The sequence below is a fragment of the Opisthocomus hoazin genome, chromosome 15 (genome assembly GCF_030867145.1).
Source record: "Opisthocomus hoazin isolate bOpiHoa1 chromosome 15, bOpiHoa1.hap1, whole genome shotgun sequence".
Classification (NCBI taxonomy): domain Eukaryota; kingdom Metazoa; phylum Chordata; class Aves; order Opisthocomiformes; family Opisthocomidae; genus Opisthocomus; species Opisthocomus hoazin.
Window position 1 is genome coordinate 16,685,852 of NC_134428.1, and position 22,681 is coordinate 16,708,532.

The 22,681-nt window shown below is 38.7% G+C and overlaps 1 protein-coding gene across 5 annotated transcripts in view; it reads left to right on the forward strand.

The window, feature by feature from the left end:
* The window catches only part of IQCK (IQ motif containing K), a 46,977-nt gene that overhangs the window by 488 nt on the left and 23,808 nt on the right, over window positions 1-22,681 (forward strand). For 2 of the 5 annotated variants that reach the window (XM_075436222.1, XM_075436223.1), the window contains exons 2-6: window positions 802-857; window positions 3,071-3,215; window positions 4,592-4,689; window positions 12,524-12,576; window positions 12,694-12,771. In XM_075436222.1, the coding sequence (XP_075292337.1) occupies window positions 802-857; window positions 3,071-3,215; window positions 4,592-4,689; window positions 12,524-12,576; window positions 12,694-12,771 (430 nt within the window). Of the gene's footprint in view, window positions 1-25; window positions 108-801; window positions 858-3,070; window positions 3,216-4,591; window positions 4,690-12,523; window positions 12,577-12,693; window positions 12,772-14,859; window positions 15,011-22,681 lie in introns of those variants that run through there. The other 3 variants (XM_075436226.1, XM_075436225.1, XM_075436224.1) reach the window with 3 other exon arrangements.

The following is a 22,681-nucleotide window of genomic DNA, read 5'->3' on the forward strand; positions in this document are numbered from 1 at the left end:
TGGTCTGGCCCTGAGGTCTGAGAGCACGGAGGCTGCTGGGGAAGCGGAGAAACCGGGTGCCCGAATGGGCTCCTCGTCGCGTAGTACTCTGTAATGCCTTAAAATAGGTATTTTGCAGTGAAATGGCCATTTTTAATGTAGGAATAAAGTTGCTTCCTCTGACTTATTCTGTGTGGCACATATGGAAGTAGCAGTGTCAGTAAGTCTCCTAACTGTGATGGTAGAGCGGTAAACCTGCTGGGTTTGTCCGTAAGAACTTTCTGTATTGTGTAATTGCTTGGTTTTCATATCATTGTCCCGTGGTCCTCCTCCTCCTTTACCTGATCCACTCAGTGATCTGTGAGGGTCAGGTCCTGCATTTGCTTTTTTTTTTTACTTTTTTAAAAGCAGAGATAGTAATACTTAGTGGTGTCCTGGGGATTTAATTGCTTGCTGAGAAACTGAAGTTGAAAAGCACTATTACACACCAGTAAAAACAATGGCTAATTCCATCCAAGCATCTGCATTTTACTTACATGAGTGTATTTTAAACTATTACTTTGGTTAAAAATCTTTTGTCCCAGCAAAGGGTTCTTTTGCCACCAAGAACCTTGAACTTGACTTCGAGCTAAGACACAAGGCTCTCAAGTTCTCACTTGTTTAAAAACATTAGATTTCATGTTGAACAAATATTTGTTGTATACTATTTTTTATTGCTTTAAACCATAATAAGTACCTTCAGAAATTAATATTTGTTTAGGAGATAAATAAATATGTTTTTGAATTCTTCTGGATAACTGTTATACTTCTTTTTACTTTTAGAGTATGAAGCAGAACAGCCTCAATTTCCAGATGTCCCTGAATCAAAACATGGATCTGTGAGTATTGTTCAAGTAAAAAATCTGCATAGGGCTGGTTTTAAAAGATTTTGAATAACTAAATGGGAAAATTAGGTACCCGCAGAGTAGACTCTTTCATAAAATGAAAACAAAACTGCGTTCTGCAAACAAGTTCTGTAAATCAACAAATGTAACATTGCAAATATTTGCTTTTATTTAAAGCAAGTTGGGTAGCGCTATCCTAAAATTAGACCACCAGCTGTGTTTGGCTTGTACATCTTGCTGTCTTTTTTCTGTGAGTGTCTGCTTCGTAGGCAAGACTCCAAGCGTGCGAGGATCTCCTTCGCGTGGTGGTGCGAGCAGGCTGAGCACTGGAACACGGGGGAGGCGAGCAGCTGCGGCAAAGGGGTTGTGCCCCAGTTTCACATAGGTGATAGGTCCCTTCCATGTGGCCACTGAAATCGGTGGAATTAAACTTAATCAAAGTTGTTTGAAATCTTATTTTGACCAAATAAAGTCAGTCTGGGAAGACTTGTTTGGCAGACTTAAAAACTCAAGAAGGACAGACCACTTTAAATCTTTGTCCCAGGCAGTTCTAGGAGCAGCAAAATTAGTTCTTCTGGGCATCACATACAGAGTTAACTTTCATTTAGATTAGGCATTTTTGTAGATGTTTTATTATTCTGTATTTAGGTTACTTTGTTATTTTATAACTGTTTTAAGATGTTGCAGTTTAAGTTGTCTGACAGTTGGTCTGTTTAGACCTATCCTGTTTTCCCAAATGAAAATGGCTTTATTACAGGCTTTTATTAAAATTGAATAGTGAACTCTGCTTGGGGCATTAGTCTGGGCATAATATATTTGAGCATCAAAATGAAATGATATACCTTTTTATGTTGATGCACCTTTTTTTTTTAATTTCCAAAAGCATCATTTTTTGAGTCTTGCATATATTAAAAAGGAGTCACAGAACCACAGAATGTTCAGGGTTGGAAGGGACCTCTGTGGGTCAGCTAGTCCAAGCCCCCTGCCGAAGCAGGGTCACCTACAGCAGGCTGCACAGGACCTTGTCCAGGCGGGTCTTGAATATCTCCAGAGAAGGAGACTCCACAATCCCTCAGGGCAGCCTGTTTCAGTGCTCCGTCACCATCAGAGGGACTAAGTTCTTCCTCATGTTCAGACTGAACTTCCTGTGCTTCAGTTTGTGCCCGTTGCCCCTTGTCCTGTCGCTGGGCACCACTAAAAAGAGTCTGGCCCCATCCTCCTGACACCCACCCTTCAGATATTTATAGGCATTTATAAGGTCCCCTCTCAGCCTTGTCTTCTTCAGGCTAAACAAGCCCAGCTCCCTCATCCTTTCCTCATAGGAGAGATGCTCCAGTCCCCTCATCATCCTTGTAGCCCTCCACTGGACTCTCTCCAGTGGCTCCTCATCTTTCTTGAACTGAGGAGACATGCAGTTGATTAGAAGTGTAGTGGCCTGATCCCACCACCTGCTTTTCAGTAGCTCATAAATCCAACTGAATTTTAAAGTGAAATTGTTCAGATGACATAGTTTTCATAACGTATTTTCATAGCACACCGTAATGGTGGTGCATTCTTGAGGATAACGGAGGTATCTGCCTTTCTGTGACAGGTGTAGCTCAGTGTCTGTTAGGACTAATCTGCGGGCTCACTGTAACAGTTCCTGCACTTGTAAAAACTATACATAAAATTGTGGACTATTTTTTTTCATTATATCCATGATTGTTTCTGCTCGGGGAAACTTAAGATTTGGATTTGCGTCTGCTCTGAATTTGCCTGTTTGTGCTTTTTTTGGACAGAAAGTTTCTCTTCTTGAAAAGGTGAGTGTCAGGACTTCTGAACAATACAGAAGCAAATATATAAACATCTGAGTGGAAAAATGCTTATTCAGAAAATGTTACAAATTTCAATTTTCAAACAATTACTATTTCTTACAATGGCTACAATATTTTTTAAATTGTGATAGCTCACCATAGTCTCTTAAAAGCAGTCATACACCTTCTGTTAGGTTTGGATGTTTTTATTGTGCTGGAAACTGCAGAATTTTTTAAAGTGTAATTCTTTCTTTTAAAGTACTCAGAAAATATGGAAATAATATAAAATTTGAATTAGAAATTATAATTCCATATTTATTTAGCTGACCTTATAATTTTTCCTGTTGAATTGGCTTCTATTTTTTTTTACAGTCTGATTTGCGTATTTGTGTAGGTTACATTTATCTTGAACAGGTGTCTTTGGAAGCAGGAATATTGCAGCCATTTCGTATGGGTATGGAACAATTTTATTCAGCCCCTGCATCTGATACTGTTTTCCAACAGTTGCTTCCCATAGCTGAGGCAGCCCCATTTGCAGAACCACCTGATCCAAAAACATGTAAGTAGGAGTATACTATCTTGAACCCTGCTGTGAGTATTTTTCTTGCATTTGGCAAGGGTTTGTCATTTGTTGAATTCAAAGTGTTAACAGCTACAACACCTTTTCTTAAGTGGAATTTGGATGATTAGTCCCCTGGTCTGTAAACAGGGAACCAGCTTGGCCTCTTGGCCAGTGGAGGAAAGCTCAAATGGTGCATTACAAATCAGGAGCATTGTCTAGCTGTTACAGTAGTTCTGTTCTTTTCTGAATAAGTGACTTTTTATTTAGCCACTTAAATCAGAGAAAGACAAGCATTTCTTCCTCTAATTTAATAATGCAAAACTAGGATCAATAGACTAAATAGACAATGGAGTTTGAAAACTGCTTTCAAAATATAATCTTTGCCGGTCTGATTACAAATTAGAATGGAAACAGCGCTAAAAGGTTTGTTCTTCCATTTTAATCTATTTCTGTACTTTATAAAATTTACCAAATAGCAATGTATTTATATTATGCATGTTAGCGCTCCTTTTTGTCTTTTCTTCTCTTCCATTCATTCTTGCTCATTAGGAATTCCTGTTGCTAGTCAGAAGCAGTGTCACCCTTGGCTTTTATATATAAAACAATTTCTGGCAGTATACGAAACAATTAAAGGTATAAAGCAGAGAATAAATTCAGGGTGTCACCTGTGTTGCCATAAGAGGACACTTCTGTGACGTAATCTTTACTGACCACACCAAAACCTGAATACTTGTGCGACTTCACGCAAAGGCAGTGCAGTTAAACATAAAAGAGAGATGCCAACCCAGACAGCTTCTCAAGGTGGAAAAATTCAGTATATGAAGTCATGTTCAAATTTCTGAAGAATCTGGCAAGTAGGAAGTAATTATGAGAAAGAAATCACAGCACCACTGAAATATAACCTTTGTTTTTCCCTCTGTCGAGAAATTTGGTTTTATGACCAACTCTGTTACTGCAGGTTGTAAATGGTGTGAGGATAGGTACCAAAAGTGGTCTAGCTGTAACAGCACCAAGTTCAGCGCAGGCTAATTTACTTATCTTTCTGTCAGGGTAATTTAGTACACATTGCTTTTCATTTCCGTGGCTAAACTGCTGCCAGTGTCTGAGTTTACTTATTTAAAACGAAGTGTGACATATCTGAGTCACGCTGTAGTTTACAGTGTTGCTGCACCTTTAGTCTGAAATTTACTCAAGTTCATGTTGTCTTGGCTGAAGAGAAGACGGATCTGTAGCTGTATTTGAACTGAATGAATCTGTTCAAGTGGTGATGGTGTTGATAAAATGACTGATACTTAGTTTATGATATCCAATGTTTGTCTTTTTGTGAAATCTGAGTGCTTACCTGTAAGTGAAGGCTGCACTGTTTTGCTCAGGTTCTCCTGAAGAATACTTAGAGTATTACATATTTCCAGTACTCTTACCCGGAATGGCTGAACTTCTGCATCAAGCAAAGAAGGAAAAGTGTTTTGAGGTTAGTTTTTAGATTTCAGTTCAAACCATTGGCAGGAAGTTACAGCCCAGCCTTTTATTTCACAGCCAGTATTTATTTGGTCTTTTGCAAGAAAACCAACCACAATTATATGAAATAATGTATCATGAGTTGTTTTGGATCTGGTCTTGAATGTTGTTTTCTCCAGTAATTCAGAACAGATTGCATACTACACACACTTGATCGTTATGACAATCTCTAACTCAGAACAAATCCTCCTTAAATATCTAGTTGTATCTAGCCTAAATAGTGCTGTATTCTAGAGAAACAGACTTTCTTTCAGATTGATACGCATCACTCATTTGAGGATGATGTAAAGAACTTGAATTTTACTTTGTTACTCGCTTATTTTTGCTGATATGGCACCCTAATAGAGGTACATTTTGTATTTTAGCTTTTTAACATTCTGTATAAATTTCATTTAATTGGATAGCAGGGTATTCAACATTAATGAGCTTATCAAAATGGTATATTTTAAAAATCATTATTTGCTACATGTATTTTTATAAATTTATAAATTTGTTTTCAGTGTACATGTGCATAAACTTATCTAGAGAGACATTCCTCAATTTATATAGGCAGTACTTAAAAAAACAGTAGAAGTGGTGCAAAATGAATCTTATTGTATCACCATAGCCTAACTCACAGACCCCCAGCAATGGATTAGGTACTGGGAGTTGTGAGGTCTTCTATCATTTCTGCTGTTTTCTCCAATCATGGAAGCAATTTTTTTTTTTGGTTTCTTTTCTACTTTCTGCCTGTCATCCACACTTTTCAATGTAAAACTCCTCTATAGTTTTATGCCTGCAGCTGAGCCTCCTCTTAAATGCAGCTTCATAATATAAAGAGTAATTAATATAAATGACAATGAAAATATCTCCCTTTTTCTACATGATACACATGTGAGGAATACAGTCTGTGCTTTAGGGGTTGTAGATTAAAATGATAGCAAAGCGAGGAGGACTTTGTGTTACTAGTGGGTTATTGATCATCTTGGGTCTTGATCTACTTCCTCTCCAGCTACTGACATTGACTTCCTGTTGTAGGCCTGTGTATATATGCTATCAGACATTGTGGAACGATTTGTAAAAATTGTATGTGTGGTGTTTGGCACTGACCTGGCACATCCAAAAATACACAAAGTTTAACGTGCTTGAATGAGCACCCCAAACTTGCATTTCAAATCCAAATCTGTACATTTATTAACAGTAAGTTATTTCGATTTTTGCTCAGTCTTCACAAGATTTGTGTGTGCCTGTAAACTGACTGATTTATAGATGTGTGTATATAAGGAGCTTCTAGCGGAGATCAGGCAGAAGAGAAAGGTCCATGGAATGTGGAAAGAGGGACAGGCCACTTGGGAAGAGTACAGAAACGTGGTGAGAGCATGCAGGGATGCGACGAGGAAGGCCAAGGCTCACCTGGAATTGAAGCTGGCAAGGGATGTCAAAAACAACAAGAAGGGCTTCTTCAACTACATCAGCAGCAAAAGAAAGGCTAGGGACAACGTGGGGCCGCTGCTGAATGAGGCGGGTGTCCTGGTGACGGAGGATGCGGAGAAGGCAGAGCTACTGAATGCCTTCTTTGCTTCAGTCTTCAGTGCTAAGACTGGCCCTCAGGAATCCCAGGCTGGGAGGTAAGAGAAGAAGCCTACAAAGAGGACGACTTTCCCTTGGTCGAGGAGGACTGTGTGAGGGATCGCTTAGGTGATCTGGATGTCCACAAATCCATGGGCCCCGATGGAATGCACCCACGAGTGCTGAGGGAGCTGGCGGATGTCATTGCTGAGCCACTCTCCATCATCTTTGAGAGGTCCTGGAGGACAGGAGAGGTGCCCGAGGACTGGAGAAAGGCCAGTGTCACTCCAATCTTCAAAAAGGGCAAGAAGGAGGACCCAGGGAACTACAGGCCGGTCAGCCTCACCTCCATCCCGGGAAAGGTGATGGAGCAGCTTATCCTGGAGGCCATCATGAAGCAAGTGGAAAAAAAGAAGGTTATCAGGAGTAGTCAGCATGGATTCACCAAGGGGAAATCATGCCTGACCAATCTGATAGCTTTCTACGACGACATGACTGGCTGGGTAGACGAAGGGAGAGCCGTGGATGTTGTCTACCTTGACTTCAGCAAGGCTTTCGACACAGTCTCCCATGATATCCTCCTAGGGAAGCTGAGGAAGTGTGGGCTGGATGAGTGGTCGGTGAAGTGCATAGAGAACTGGCTGAATGGCAGAACTCAGAGGGTTGTCATCAGTGGCGCTGAGTCTAGTTGGAGGCTGGTAACAAGTGGTGTCCCCCAGGGGTCAGTACTGGGCCCAGTCTTGTTTAACTTCTTCATCAACGACCTGGATGAAGAGTTAGAATGTACCCTCAGCAAGTTTGCTGATGACACCAAACTGGGAGGTGTGGTACATACACCAGAAGGCTGTGCTGCCATTCAGCATGACCTGGATAGGCTGGAAAGTTGGGCAGAGAGGAACCTGATGAGGTTCAACAAAGCCAAATGCAGGGTCCTGCACCTGGGGAGGAACAACCTCATGCACCAGTACAGGCTTGGGGTGGACCTGCTGGAGAGCAGCTCTGCGGAGAGGGACCTGGGTGTCCTGGTGGACGACAGGTTAACCATGAGCCAGCAGTGTGCCCTGGCTGCCAAGAAAGCCAATGGGATCCTGGGGTGCATCAAGAAGAGTGTGGCCAGCAGGACGAGGGAGGTTCTCCTTCCCCTCTACACTGCCCTGGTGAGGCCTCATCTGGAGTACTGTGTCCAGTTCTGGGCTCCCCAGTTCAAGAAAGATGAAGAGCTACTGGAGAGAGTCCAGCAGAGGGCTACGAGGATGGTGAGGGGACTGGAACATCTCCCCTACGAGGAGAGGTTGAGGGAACTGGGCTTGTTCAGCCTGAAGAAGAGAAGGCTGCGAGGGGACCTAATAAATGCTTATAAATATCTGAAGGGTGGGTGTCAGGAGGATGGGGCCAAGCTCTTTTCAGTGGTGCCCAGTGACAGGACAAGGGGCAATGGGCACAAACTGAGGCACAGGAAGTTCCGTCTGAACATGAGGAAGAACTTCTTCCCTCTGAGGGTGACGGAGCACTGGAACAGGCTGCCCAGGGAGGTTGTGGAGTCTCCTTCTCTGGAGATATTCAAGACCCGCCTGGACGCAGTCCTGTGCAGCCTACTGTAGGTGACCCTGCTTCGGCAGGAGGGTTGGACTAGATGACCCACAGAGGTCCCTTCCAACCCCTACTATTCTGTGATTTTGTGATTCTGTGATATGTATTTATAGTCTGTGATTAGTGCAAGTGAAATAGGAAAATGGTTCATTTACATGTCGTTGTAGCATGACATCTCTGTACATCATTCCTGCCATCACATTTACATTACCTAGCCAAGAACAGATTGAACATATATATTATTCATCTCACTTTTAATGAAATCTATATTGATTTGTTTTGTTTTTAAAGGAAGCACATATCCTTTAACAGGAAAAAGGCATGTCTTACAGCTCACTTAAAATACAGTCCTTGATAGGTGTTGCATATTTCTGAAGGCAATAAAACAGCACTTAATACAAAAATATGAGAAATCTTAGAAATATGTCAATTTCAAGCTCAGGACAAATCTAAGAGTACTTTGTCTATTTTTAACGTGAGAATCTTTTTACAGAGCTTCAGTGGTACATAGATTAGAAAGTACCTGTTCTGAAAATGGATTTTGTATGGGTCTGTGTGTTGCTTTATAGTAAACTAATAAAAACAATTATTTTCTAATGTATAGAAGCCTCATAAAAATATCCTATCAAAAAGACACCAAGTGACTTTTGTTGTTATAGGAAGAGATGTCTTGCTATTGGGGAACCAAGCTTAGGAAAGCAAGCTGATGTCAGGTGGTCATTTTCCACTGTGACATCATTTCTTCCTGCTTTTGAACAAAAACTAGTAAAACAATAGCTCTTTATGCTTGCTATGTGACTGAATATTTGTGTTCTTTTCCATTACTGTTCAGGTGCTTGTACTTGGACATTCTGTTTCCGTATCTGACTTAAATACGTAATTCATAATTATACTTTTGTTTCATAAGAAATGTGTTGTTCCATATGGATTTGGAGAAAAAAAACAGGCTATAATTTGTATTAAAATGGTTAGTGCAATAACTGGAACTGATTTTTAGGATTGAAAACAGAACCCTTAGAAGCCCAGAAGAAGTTAGGGACAGGAAGAAAGGATCTTGTGCTGAACACACCAGAAGGTAGCTTAAAAAAATAGGAGGAGAACAAGGAGTAGAAAGATTCCTGGAATTCATGAGAGAACAGAAGAGGAGCATGATTAATTGTGATTAGGCTAACTGAAATCATGAAGGATGAGAACAGAATACTGGGTCTGAATTTTGGCTAGACATGAGTCACTAAAGCCTGTAAAGGGCAGCTGTATAGAATAAACCAGTGGAAGAAAAATGGAAGCAGCACTGGAAGAAAGGGAGAAATAATCGAAATGACTGCAGTCAACATTGACTGAGCCTGGGAGAAGAGAGAGGAGATTGTGAGGGAGAATGAAGAGTGGGTTTTTGATGAGAGAGACTAAAGGTTTTCATGTTTTGAAGTGGAATGAAAATGAGTGAGAAGAGAATGAAAAATTAAGTAGGAGAGTTGTTTAGCAATTGAAATTGTGGTAAGGGAGAGCAGATCATGGGACCAACAGAAGAATTCAAGGAAAAGATCAGGAAAGACGCATCCATGTCTGGAAAGGAAGAACTGTAGCATCAGATGGGAAAGTGAGGAAAGGGAGACGGTTATGCTGAAAGTAGTCATTTTTGTAGGAAAGAAATCTGCAAGATTTTATTTGGAAGGTAATATAGAAACATAACAACTTAAACATTTCATTTAAAATAGGCTCTCTTGCATTATGTAGCGTGTGTGAAAAATCTGAAAAGCAAAAACCTAGAAAAAACACCAGCTGCTGGATATATTTGCAGACTTCAAACTTACATAAATATGAGAACAGTCTGCAGAAGCTTCATTTTTAAATTAGAGATGAAAGAAAACTATTAGATTGCTCAGTGTATTCCCTTGCTGATTTTTTTCCCTACAAGAAGTTCTGCTGTGCTTTATCCTATCTGCTGTCAAATGTCTCTGGGGAAAGACTGTTTTCTTAAATCTTTTCTCTCATGAGAACTGACTAATGCATTCATTTTTCAGCATTAGAACTGAACAATGTTTAAATGTTTTTATTAGAATAACTCTGATTTTTCTTTCTGGTTAGCAATCACAGAAAGAGCATACTGTATCAGACTCTGTGATGGAATAGATCATATTTAGAAGTATGATAGATCAGGAAAGTGAATGGAAGGTTTCCTAATGACTTTGCCATCTCCTGATCACCAGTATTTTTGCATGGTTATTACCAAGCACATCACACTTAAACTGAAAAATGGAAAATGAATGCTGAGTATAAATAATTTATAATCACATCTGCAGGTTAACAATGCACATTGTGCAGATGTTTCCTCTGTTTATCCTGATTCATGTAGCATAGGAAGAATGTGTCAAAGACAGGTCAATTTATGTCATTTTTCCCCTTCTATAAATGTTGACTGCTGTGCAACTAATGATTTAATTCACTAGCAAATTGAACTATTTCCTGGCAAAAAAGTAACAAAATAAAAAAATATGCAGCTTGACAGAATTCCTCCCTGATAAGTTCACTCGATCTAACAAGGACAAAGCGAGATGAATTTGATTCCTTTGGTGATGAATATTTTGACAACACTGTTCTGATCATTTTTTCCCATTGCAAATGAAAAGCAATTTACTTAAAACAGATTAAATTACAACTGCTAGATTAAATTGAATTTTGTTGTCAAAGTACAGAATTTATTCTCTGAAACAATTCACTAAGTAATAGGACCCAGTTTCATACTGTGATTGCAAACAGCTGTACAAAGACGATCAGACTCTGCAGTTTGTTTTCAGATTCTGTTCAAGCCAAAATTTGTCCATTTAACTTCTAGAATGACCTGTAGAAAGCTCTCCAGTGAAGGTGTTGGTCTCTTAAAGCTTAGGTCTTTGGCTTCTCGGAACAGCATCTAGTATTAGCATGACAAGTGTGAAAATTCCCTAAGGAGGTGTGTTTCTTCACAGCCAAGTACTGTAACGGAGTGCTGCATGAACCCCAAAGCTGCTGTTGCATGAAACTGATCATAAAGGCATTTGATAATTGTTTTGCAATGTTCTCTTTTTCTGTTCTTCTGCTCTTTTTTAAGTAAGTTCTCTTTCTTTTCTGTGAGAGTCACACTGTATGTCCACCAAGGATAAGATTTACTTAGAAAAGTAAAAAAAAGTTATGCCATGTAGCGCACTTTTTTCCTGCCTCTCTGTTCACATCCTCCAGTCCTTTTTGCGTTGTATTCTTGTAGCACAGGGAGAAACACAGATGGTGAGGATAATCCATACAGTAAAGTAGTTCATCGTGCATTAAATTTCCAAATACATTTATTGTATTTTTCTTAGAAAGAGGTAGGAGTACCTTAATTTCTTACATTTTAATCCAGACTTCAGCCTCTTTCATGACATCTAGCAGTTTCACAAATGTGTTTGACCAGTGTGAATTGTTTTCCAAAATATAATAGTTGCAGTTAAATCTCCCATTTGACAGGGTAAGTATTACCTTCTGGATGGGAGCTAGGCTTGCTCTTAGGTAAATGGCTGCTATTTTGATAAAGCACTCAGTGCCTTTGTTCCACAGGGGCTTAATGTCTTTTAGCGCTCACTCTCTGACCATGCACATCCATAACACATCTCATGTAGGAGGGATTCAGAAGATACTGGTCAATCTCTTCTGTTACTCCGATCAGAAGTCTACATTATATTCTCTGCATTGTGGTTATGCTGGTTTGTGACAAGCAGAATAAGCACCTGTACTCATTTATACATTCAATCTGTAAGGATGGAATGTGGAGAGGAAATATATAAGAAAAGGAAGGCACCAATTAATTCTGTATTGATCAAAATTCATGCTTTGAATGTTTAACTCAGGAAGTATTTTACAGCAATGCAGTGTTGTCCAGCTAAACAGGTACTGACTGCATGAGTCACTAAGGATAACCAGCTGCAAAGCATTTTGCAAAATTCTCTTTGGTGGTGAAGAAGTCTTAGAACTGGGAGAAAAGGGCACAAGTGTTTTGCTCCAGAGCTCCAGGTTTTGGACTTTTTTACCTGATTCTCAGTAATGTCCATGGTATCTGTGGTTGTGGATATACATATGCCTTGTTTCTGCCTTCCTTTCTGGACTACCCAACAGATGATATTGTCTGAGCAGCTATGCAGTACTCTGGGGTGTGTGTGTCTCAGGTATTCACAACGCCTTCAAGCTGGTTCCATGCAGGAGGAAGCAATATTCCATCAATGTTCTTTCTGTGCTTTGAAAGCAGTGAAGTATTTGAAGTATGATAAAGAACTTTGAACAAAGTGGCAAGTAATTTACGACATATTTTCATATATGAATTCTGTTAATTTCTTTGCAGTGAGATTGCCACTTAGAAAGAACACCTTTCTGAGATATTTGTTATAGCTATACTGCAGTAAATATCCAGGTAGTATATGTAAAATTTTCTCACTCGTTTTTTACTTGAAATCATCCCACAAAATTTCTAAACTTTTGGCTGGGGCACTTACTGTTGGCAGTAGCAATATTAATATAGACAGAGTAATGTCCTATATATTTTATTTAATAAATGAAGTCGATATAGCTTCTGTTCTTCTCCAGTAGTAAAAACATGTGACCAATCCAAAGATAATAAATAATTTGAAACTATCTTCTATCTTTAGAGAAAAAGGACCAAATTTATTGCCTGTGATTTCCTAACTGAGTGGTTATACAAGTAAGTTAATTGTGGCTTTTACTATTAATTATGCTCAATGATTCAGATGTATTAATTTGCAAATAGAATAGCTACAGTTTAAATTAATGAGTTGTTTTCTGTTTTTTTGGTTATCAGCAAGAACCCAAAGAGGAAAGATGAGTCATTCACAGAATTCTTTTCGATTCCCTTTGTTAACGACTGGCTAAAGAACCAGTAAGTTACTGCAGTATGCAGAGTAACCTTTTCTCCTTGTGTTCTTTTTCCCCTGCTATTCCAAAAGAGTAATAGAGCTTCAATGCGTTGCACTTGTGCCCTGTAAATGCCCTTTACTGCGTGCAACAAAGAACTATTTGATGCTTTCTAACTTGGTAGTGTATTAGTTACAAGGTGTTTTGTACTGGAATTGTTCCCAAAGAAATTAATTTAGAATTCTTAAACATTTTAGTTGTAGAGTGCAGGACATTCAGATAGTCTGGTAGTATTATGAATATCTTTGTACTAAGGAGCAAAGCAGTATTTTCAGTGCTGTTTCCTACTATGGAAATCTTTGAGGATATACAGTCTAGAAATTCTTCCTCTAACTGTAAGCAGCTGTTTTAAAAGTACCTGTAATAATCCTTGGCATCAGGATGCGTTTCTGCAGACATTTATGACTTTGCCTCTGAGAAATGAACCCGTTTTGGCAGCCTCAATCTTATATTCCTCATTATTCCTGTAGCACCAAGCTATATAGTGGTTTTGAAAGAAATGTTACTGTCCTTGAGACTGCGTTTCGTTTCAAAATGTAGCTGTTGTATGACAAAAGAAAAAAGTAAAGTAGTAGTCCACAGTGAAAGAATAAGAGAATTACAGATGCCAGATTTTAAAGAAAATTTTCAAGTTGAAGACTTAATTGGAGGCTAGGTGGGTGGTCAGTGAAAACTTAGGGATTAATATCTTTGTAGATACATTTACTTCATTACACTAGGTAAGTGGAAGTTGAGCTTTTTTGAACTCTTGTCATGTGAAACTTAGAATCTTGAGTCACTGATCCAGCAAGAGGAAAGCTCCTTGACATTCACAGGCCTTTGGAGAAAAGCTGGTGATTGTGGCATGAGTAGTTAACTTTGACTATCTTAAAGGTAATCATGTGGTCAAAGTTGTGTAGGAAGTTTCTGTGATAAGAGGTGGCCATCGCTGGTGAGTGACCCATTTCATCTCAACTCTGATACCTTCAGGTACCTGCTACTGCATCACACTGCCCAGCTGCTGTTGTTCAGACCTGCCACTGGTGGGCCACTTCTGACAGTTTCATTCTGTAAATCACTAGGTCTGGTCAACACGATTCCTGTTTAAGGCAGTGAATTTTGTAGTTTGGAAGTTGATTAAGAACAGCAGTGAGGTTGTCATACTCATTTCTTAAGCATTACTGAAGAGCCATTGGTTAGCAGGGCAGTTTTGATACCACTGAATAGGGAGGATGGATATTTGTACCTAAGATAAGTATCTAAGATCACAGTTTTACAAACATTGCTTTTGGAGGTAAAGCTGACCTAAACAGTTTCCTGTTCTCTCCCGTTCTTCAGCCCAGCTTGCTTGCAGGCAACCTAGTATCACCCCGTCTGTGTGGTAGGATGCTTGATTATTCTGATCAGCGACCTGCTCTGTCTTAGAAATCTCTCTGCCAAAATGTGTGAGGAAGGTTTGTATAGCTATTTGAAATGGGGATAATTTCTCCATTCTGCTTCACCTGGGAGCCTGACAAACCTTTGTATTGGCACAAACCAAGGATTGAAATGAAGGGCTCAGTGCAAGGTGAAGTAAACAAATGAGCTGCTAAGATATAGAGGTGGTGGCAGGAACTGCTTGACTCAGCTTTGCCAACAAGAGAAATACACAGCGGAATCACAGCCTGAATGACTCATAGCTTCTGTTAGTACTTGTGCTCCTAAATAATGTAGTGGCAGCTCCACAAGGACACTGAAGTGTCAAAGTCCTGCTTAAATGGATACACACTTGATCTTAAATCCTATAAACAAGTAAGCCTTTAAAAATAATAATTATTAAAACTGTTAATAAACCCCAACTTTTTGTGAACTTATCTTAAAATTACTGATTTCTTAACAAATATTGCTTATGAAGTAGGCATTATTAGAGCAAAGTGAAAGATTGCAATGTTAAAGAAGAGTAAAAATGAGATAATTTATTATTGTATCCTTCTGGATATGTCATAAATAGTTTATTATTGTATCCTTCCTTGATTCCATGTTTGCTTTTGTTATTTCCATTTTTAATTGTAAAGGAGTTTTCATTTTTTAACAGGCTTTGTGAATATGTAAGAGGCAATATGCTAAAAAGTGCACGAAGAGACAATATGCAAAAAAGTGCTGGTCAAACTTTGGTGGGAAACATCCTTATCCCAACTGTTTGGATGGTATAATAAAGAAAAAGAAGTAAAAAGTGTTGCTGCAAAGTTAAGGGGTAAACTCTTGTGTTGCTTTTTCAGCTACTTGTCTAAATTTGAAAAGCAGTCTGAAAGGTCTGTTAAATAGGAGTACATTTCTATACTGTGTTAAAGTAGGGTTTATCAGTGCAAAGCGGTCTTCATGCTTAAAAAATAAAAAACAAAACCAAAAAACCTCAGTCAGATAATTTTTTTTGTTCTATCAGAGATCCAGCTTTTTTTTAATGTATTCCCTACCTGAGTATGACTTTTATGGCTCTCCTCCAGTGCTGCAACTTTTTTCTTTGAAGCTCCATTGTTTTTTAAGAATAGTCAAAACCAGCCTTATGAGCCTCACTCTCTGTGTGATGTGTTTCTAAATGAGATCTTGCAGCCTACTTTTCCTTTTTAAGGAGACACAAATGCTGCATCGGTTTCCAGAATTATAAATGCAAACATCATACCTTCGAAAGCTGGTTACTGTAGGTGAAGCAGCTTGTAAAATTTAAATTTGTTTCCAGCTTTAGTATTTGTAGTAATTGTTATGACATCAGTAAGTAAAAGCCTCGGTATAGTTACCTTGTCTTCCACTGGGTTCTGTATATTACCAGTAACACTGACAAGATATTGTATCCCTTGGGAATCCTTGATTTCCGAAGCAGATTTCAGAAGCAGTAGAAGGGATGCTGACTGGTAATCTACGTTTCCAGTCCAGGAGAACACAGAACATTTCTGTTGTCTTAAAGGACAGCTGTACCTTTCAGAGGGCAGGAAACGGGAGTTCTAATGAGAAGCTAGCAAAAGTTTTTGGAAACTTGCGGAGATACATACTAATGTCCCTATTCCTACATTCAAGACTGCTGATATAGCCAGGTTATGTAAATAGAATTAGAGCCTTGAATGTTTTGTACTCCTATAAATATGCTAATGAGCAACACAGTTGCCTTTTGTCAGCGTTTTCCACTGGTGTTTCTGGTTGAATAGCAGTGAAGCTCAGTTGCAAGTAACCAAGCTCCATGTACTCAATCAGGGACAGGGAAAGACTGATCTGTGTTTATGCCCTGATCCCCCTTAAATTTTACTTTTCTGGCACAGACAGGCTGAGTCTTTGTACTGAGTATCATGGCAGCATCATTACCCAACCTTCTGTAGCATATTAATAAGAATTATTATTATTTAGCATATTAATAACAAAATCTTTCTTCATGAGAAATATGAAGAAAACAATGAAAAAATTCCCACTGCTCTGAAAAATGCTGATATCATAAAAGTCTACTGTCACGTGAATTTAATAATATAACAGTATTGTTTAAGTTCACCTTCAGCCCTTACATTCAGTGAAAGAGAATGGTATATGGATCTAGGTTAGGAATAAGTATTTTCCTGGCTGTTCAAGATCAGTCTTTTTATGCATATTTTACAGCAGTTACAAGAACTGAAAGTGTATTTTATAAACAAACATTAATTCACAAGAATTTATTTATCCGCACTCTCTCATTTTCTGTATAGAGGTATTTACTTGATACTCAGTTCAGAAGGACACGTTTCCTTGTTTAATCTGTCTGTCTGTACCAAAACAAATGTGCATATACAGAGAAAATAAATTTATCATGGATTTAATGAAGTGGACAGCTAAGATAAATATATACACATATTTCTATAAATTATTACTAAATCTGAAGTAGTGGCTTTTTGCCAAGTATCTGTATATGCATATATATACACATTGATTCCCCCCCCCCCCGCCCAATATTTTAATTAGGTGAAGTCTGCTGCTCTCAGCTGCCTTTACAGTTGACTTCATTGTCAGTTCTCAGATGGCCTATAGGGGTAATTTTGCACGGGTGACTGATTTCTTTCTTTCCATAATGTGCCCAGTTTCTACAGGCTTTGCTTTCTGCACACTGCTATATTTCACTGGTTTGTCTCTAAACCAGCTATGTTTAGAGTATATTTGATTTGCATTCTGTTTTTTCTTTCATTTTCTTTAATAATTTGAGCTTTAAATTTTTTTGAGAGGGGAGGGAGGTATTATGAGCAACATATTTAATTGTAATAACAGAAAAGTCAACAAATATGTCTGTGCAGATGTTATTCTATGTGGATCCAAGTAAAGAATTGCCATTCCAGTAATGTGGCAGAATTCAAGTTAACACAGGAGAATTTTTTTACTTAAAAACTACAACTGTTGTTCAAAATTGTGCAAAGTTTCTGTATAAAATATTTATAAGGTGTCAAAAGTATCACCATGAAGGTGTTTTATGAGATTGAAGTTTTATGGCTTCAAATCCTGATGCAGTAATGAAACTTGCCTTAATTTATGTAAAGATTATCAAAATGGCAATGAGAAAATTGAAAACATGTTAGTGGTTTGTGACATCTTCCTAGTGTTGCTGTTAGAGCACTAATTGGAGATTATATTTGCTGCTGTTATTTATCCATGTGTACAGGGTCCGAGGTCTGATCTAAAGTACACAAATAGATAAAAATTTCCCTTGTCCTGAGTGGGCTCTGGAATAGGTCCATGTTTGGTTTCCTTCAGTCCAGGACCACAAACACTCTTACAGACTGCATAAATATAGGTCCTACAAAAGAGAAAACTGAGGCAACACTCTGTGACTTGCCAAATATATAGCAAGTGTGTGAGCACAGATGGAGGACTGAGTTTTAACGTTAAAATGGAGAAGTCCTCTCCAAGTAGAGACCATATTATGAGGCAAGAAATCCGCTATAATTTTTACACAGAACTTAAGACAAAAGATTCTAGTGCTGCTATTGTTTTGGCATGTTCTTGCTGTGCTGCTTCTAATTCCTCTCACATTCTTGTGACCATTCACCTGTTCTGCCTCATTCTCCTGTCTGTTACATGACTCTGCCTCCTCACCTAACTACTTTCTCATGTTAGTTCCATACTAACTTTTCTTTTTACCATGTCTTTTCTTCATTATAAATAGGCAAATAAATATATAAATACTATGTATGTGTTAACAGTTGTATGCATGTTATCAGTATGAGCACTTTGATAAAACTTCTGCGTGTATTTTCATAGTTTATTGTACTGTAATATTTTGCATCGTTTTTGTGTGTGCATTTGGCTTTTTCTTTTTTTCAGAACTGTGACTGAGAAATGAAACAGGAAATTTAAGAGTGAAATGTTTTGTTTATTCACAACCTATAGCCTTTGTATTTGAGGATACTCAAAATACTAAAGTGTATTCAAGAGATACAGCAGGGCAAAGCAGCGGAAGATGCAGAGAATGGAGGGGGGCAAAAGGGATCAAAATCTGTTTTTTTTATTCTTCATTTAGCTATTGACAGTACCAAGGAGCTTTTATTTGGAGGAGGTGATAGAGAAGAAGAGTTCAAGAAAGTTACAAGGAGTCACACTTCAAATGTCTGCTGTTTGCACTTCCTTTCTTCAGAAGATTACATTTGGTTATTGCTGCATGCATAATCCTTCAAAAATGTACCCTCCATATAATGCACAAAAATGTTTTTTAATATATTGTAAGGATTTTTTTTTCTCCAAATACTTTTCTCTTATTCTTGTGCATTTAGATTACTGCAAAAGAAAAACAGTAGTTAGTAATTTCTTTCTGATTGTTGAATAGTTGTATTAATACTCAAAATGTTACAAAGAAAGATCTCAGTTCGCACTCAGTTTGACCTGTGAAAATTTTCCAGGGTGTTTTTGTCAAGTGTCTGTGGAATATTTCCCTGTAAACCCATGAGACTCACACAGTGATGGTGTAGTATGTGATTAATATATCTAATTTGTTTTAAATACTAGGTCAGATAAATCAGTACTTCAGTGTCTGATTGTTTATGAACAATCTTCTTCCTGCTTTTTGGGTAAATGATCTTAACAGTATCTATAAGCAGAGATTTTTGAGACATTTCTTCTGAACCAAAACTTTTTCATTGTTTCACACTTTTGCAGCTCTGGATAGGCATGTGGGCAGAAAGGCTGAATGAAGGCAGGTGCTGCTGTAGTATTTCTAGATTCCCTGAGTAGGAATAAGAAATACTGACAATATAAAAGAAAACTACTTTGAAAAAAATTCCAGAACATTTTTTTGGTTGTTCACACCAGCATCTGAATTTTTTGAGTACTTTCTGGACCAAACACTTTCTCAGGATCTTTTTTTTAAGAGTTACGCAGATCACCATTGTCATGTACTTGCATGTCTTATGTTTATCCCTAGTCTTTGGTCTGTTCTTTTGGCTTTTAGGTTATGAATTTTGCAATGAATCTGTCGTTGCCTGTGTTCGTACGTGGTATAAATATTCAAGAACAATAATCATCACAGACAAATTAAAGGTGAAATGGTTGTGGCTGTTTAATATGGCAGTGGCTGTCGTATTAAAACTTACAGGCCTCCAGAAGGCCTGATTCTTGTTACTAGGGTTGCTCCAATTTTTCTAGAGACAAGCTTTCTAAAGCCAGAGAGAAACCCTGATCATTTGCCGACTGCACCTGGGTATTCTGCTGTCGCCTGCACACCCCCCGCCCAGGCACTCACGCTCTCCGTAGCTAGCAGAGCTGTAAGGCTGGCAGTTCAGTTTTGTGGTTGTCTGGCACTGTTAGGGGACACATTTGAATAAAAAGAGCAATTACAAAATCCTGAATTATACATAGTGAAAATTTTACTTGATTAGTTTTTTCTTACATTTCATTTTCAAGAAAGAATCAGACATATTTGTAGGACAGATTAGGAACGTAATGACAATTGGGGTTTCTAGACATTACTGTGTAAAAATACTGACTGTATACAGTGTCCATCAGTATGACTGTGAACCCCCATAGGTTAGCTTGTCTATTCTGGCGACAAGATAATGGAGGGCTTTCTGGCCCCCCTGTTCCTCACCCCCCCCCCCCTTCTTGAGAGTTCATTGAGAAACCCAGCTTCTGTCCATGAGGAAATCAGAGACACGTCTTCAATAAGAACCTTTTCGATACCTCATACATTTATTTAATGCAAGTCTGTTTTATGTCTTCTGGGTGCCAAATTCCACCTGCTAAATGTAATAATATGATTAGTAAGCAACTCACATAATCAGGATCTGTTCAAGTGTACTCAGAAAACAAGAAATGTGTTTCTGGAATTTAACTTTCCTCTGGTCAGTGTTTGCTTTATTCAGATTTGGTAAAATACAATACTTAAGAAAAATCATTTTACTTACGCTCTTTTACAAGTGCAACTTATGTTTAACAATATATTAAAATAGATATCAGTATGTTTAATGTGTGGGCTTTTAAGATTGTGCATAATCAAAGACTAAGCAGAATACAGTTAGTGTACAGTTTACTGTCAGTTTTAATCTTCTTGGAGGCACACAGCTGTCTTCTGCCACAGATGACATATTCCCTCTTTTCCTAGTTCACTGCTGAGAGGTGATTGCCTCTGCTCAGTTCTATTTTTATTTGACCCGAAGCCAGTTGCGTATATTCTCTCAGACAAAACTGGACCTGGCATGACTTCTCTTCTTTAAAGCTGCCCTGTTGAAATGATTGATATTTGCCAGTGACTGTCATACTGAAAACTAAGTCCTGTTCTTGCTTGATTTTTATATTGGTTTCTCAAATTTAGTGTTGGAATATAAACTAGACATTTTTATAATTTGAAAATGAAAGGCAATGAATGCTAGAGTCAGCCTTGCAGCCTAGGAGAAATCTCAATTTGTTCTTTGGAGATGTACTCATGCTTAGAGAAAGTTCAATGTCTTTGATATAACTGCTGTAAAATATGTAGGTCTTTCTGTGATTTTCCCACTCCAAGTTTTGATTTTCAAAAAGATCAAAAATAGAACAGAGGATGAAAGCCTAACAGCCAAACCAGCACAGTCCAACTTCATATTTTTAAGTCTGATTATAAGAAGCTGTTAGCTCAGGAAGCCTTGCTTGTCCAGCACTTATGATTTCCCCTGAGCGGTAGAAATGCTAATTAATGTTCACAGAGCTAAAACTGTTTAGCTTACTGGACACGCTTCTTTTTATTTCTGTCTTATTTCTACTCTTCTGAAAAGACTGAGGTTTTCTTTCACATTAAAATAAATGTAGGGCAAAACCCAGCTGACATGATGATGAGAGCAATTTAGCCGAGTACACAGACTAAAATGGTGTAGTCACTTTAGCGTTAGATAATGGTTAAGATTGTGCTCCAAGTTGAAATGCTCCTTCAGTGAACACAAACCCTAAGAGAAAGACGTCAGAGAGCATAGGAAGCTTACTAGGGCAGAGACTAATATGAATGAAATCAAGTGAAAGGAAAATGTAAGCTGTCAAGCCTCCTAGCCTGGGCTATAATATACCATAAAAGAAATTTCCAAAAGAAATGGTGTCGCGTTAAAGGGAGGATAAGGGGAGTCTGATAAGCGGCAAAAGGAGAGCCCTCCCGTTGAGCCACGAGGTTCAGAGAAGACCCTCTTGTGTTCTAAACTCTCTCTCAGAGGAGAGTCTAGGTGCGGCTGGATCTACTCCTAGTCCCAGACTTGGTCAACAGTTTATGTCTAAAGGGTGAAGTGTGTAGCCACCTCTCAGATTCAACTTGCCTGTCAGAGCCCTTCCAAGGGCTTTCACTGAAACAGTTTCACAAAGTTGAAGCAATAGGTAATTTATTCAAGCGACAGGTATCACAGGTTCGGAATTGCCATTGATAAATGCACTGTCTACAAAAGCTGAGCTCAAAGTAATAGTTTAGCGCTTTAGTTAACAATGTGTTCCCAGGGATATGTCTGACAAAGTCAGAGGCACGACTCTTACCAAAAAGGCGTCCCTTCTTGGGGGGGGAAGAGAGGTTCAGGCCCGTCGACCTGTCCGTCAGGTGAAGTTCTCGCTTGGCTCCTCCTCCCAAAGAGAGTTTTCAAGTGCCAATTTTTATATGTTTGGAAATATTTTTGTGAGGTGGGACTAAGTCAATTATTGTGTATCGATTGGCTCTTGGCATGGAATGTCGTGTCCTCAGAAGCAGGACTCAGCAGTGTGACACGCCTTCGGAGCGGGCATCTTGGTATGTGGATTCGGGGGCCATCTGTGCTTTATCCAAAGCAATCTCTGAAGCAATCTCTGGCTGGGCAGCCTCCGCTTCGCCCCACAGATCACTTGGTTTACAGTGATGGGCTATCCCCCTTTACTGTTGTCTGATAAGATAAGCACCAGTTAATTAATTCCTTTGTTAGCTCTTGGGCTCTTGACACCTCAGTCGAGAGACGCCTCAGTCCAAGTTTGTCTTTGGTCTTGCATTTGCCAAGTCCAGCAAGGCCATCAATTACAAATGGCAGAAGTAATGTTTTAGCCAGAAAATGTAAGACTGCAGGAATAGCTTGTTAATTGGTGCTTTTTGCAGTATATGTGTCTTTATAGCATAAATACTATAAATAAAGTTCCTGCATGCGTTGCATGTGTCTGTCGATGATTGCTACATCCAAATTCATAATGTTGTCGTCTTCCAAGATAAAGCTGTGTTCAATCTGTTTCCCACGCAGGGAGAGTGGCTCTTAGCAGCCATTCTGATACTGTGCCAGATCTACTGCTTGTAACTGGTATTTTCTTGAGTTGCAACGTCATGGACCTGTCGTTCATTAGCTTTAAATTACATTTATTATAATAGAAAATATATAACTGAATTTTGTCTTGTCCTTTTCAATGGATGCTTTCTGATCATTGTGTGTGAGAAATAAATCTCCATAGAAAATGGCTTT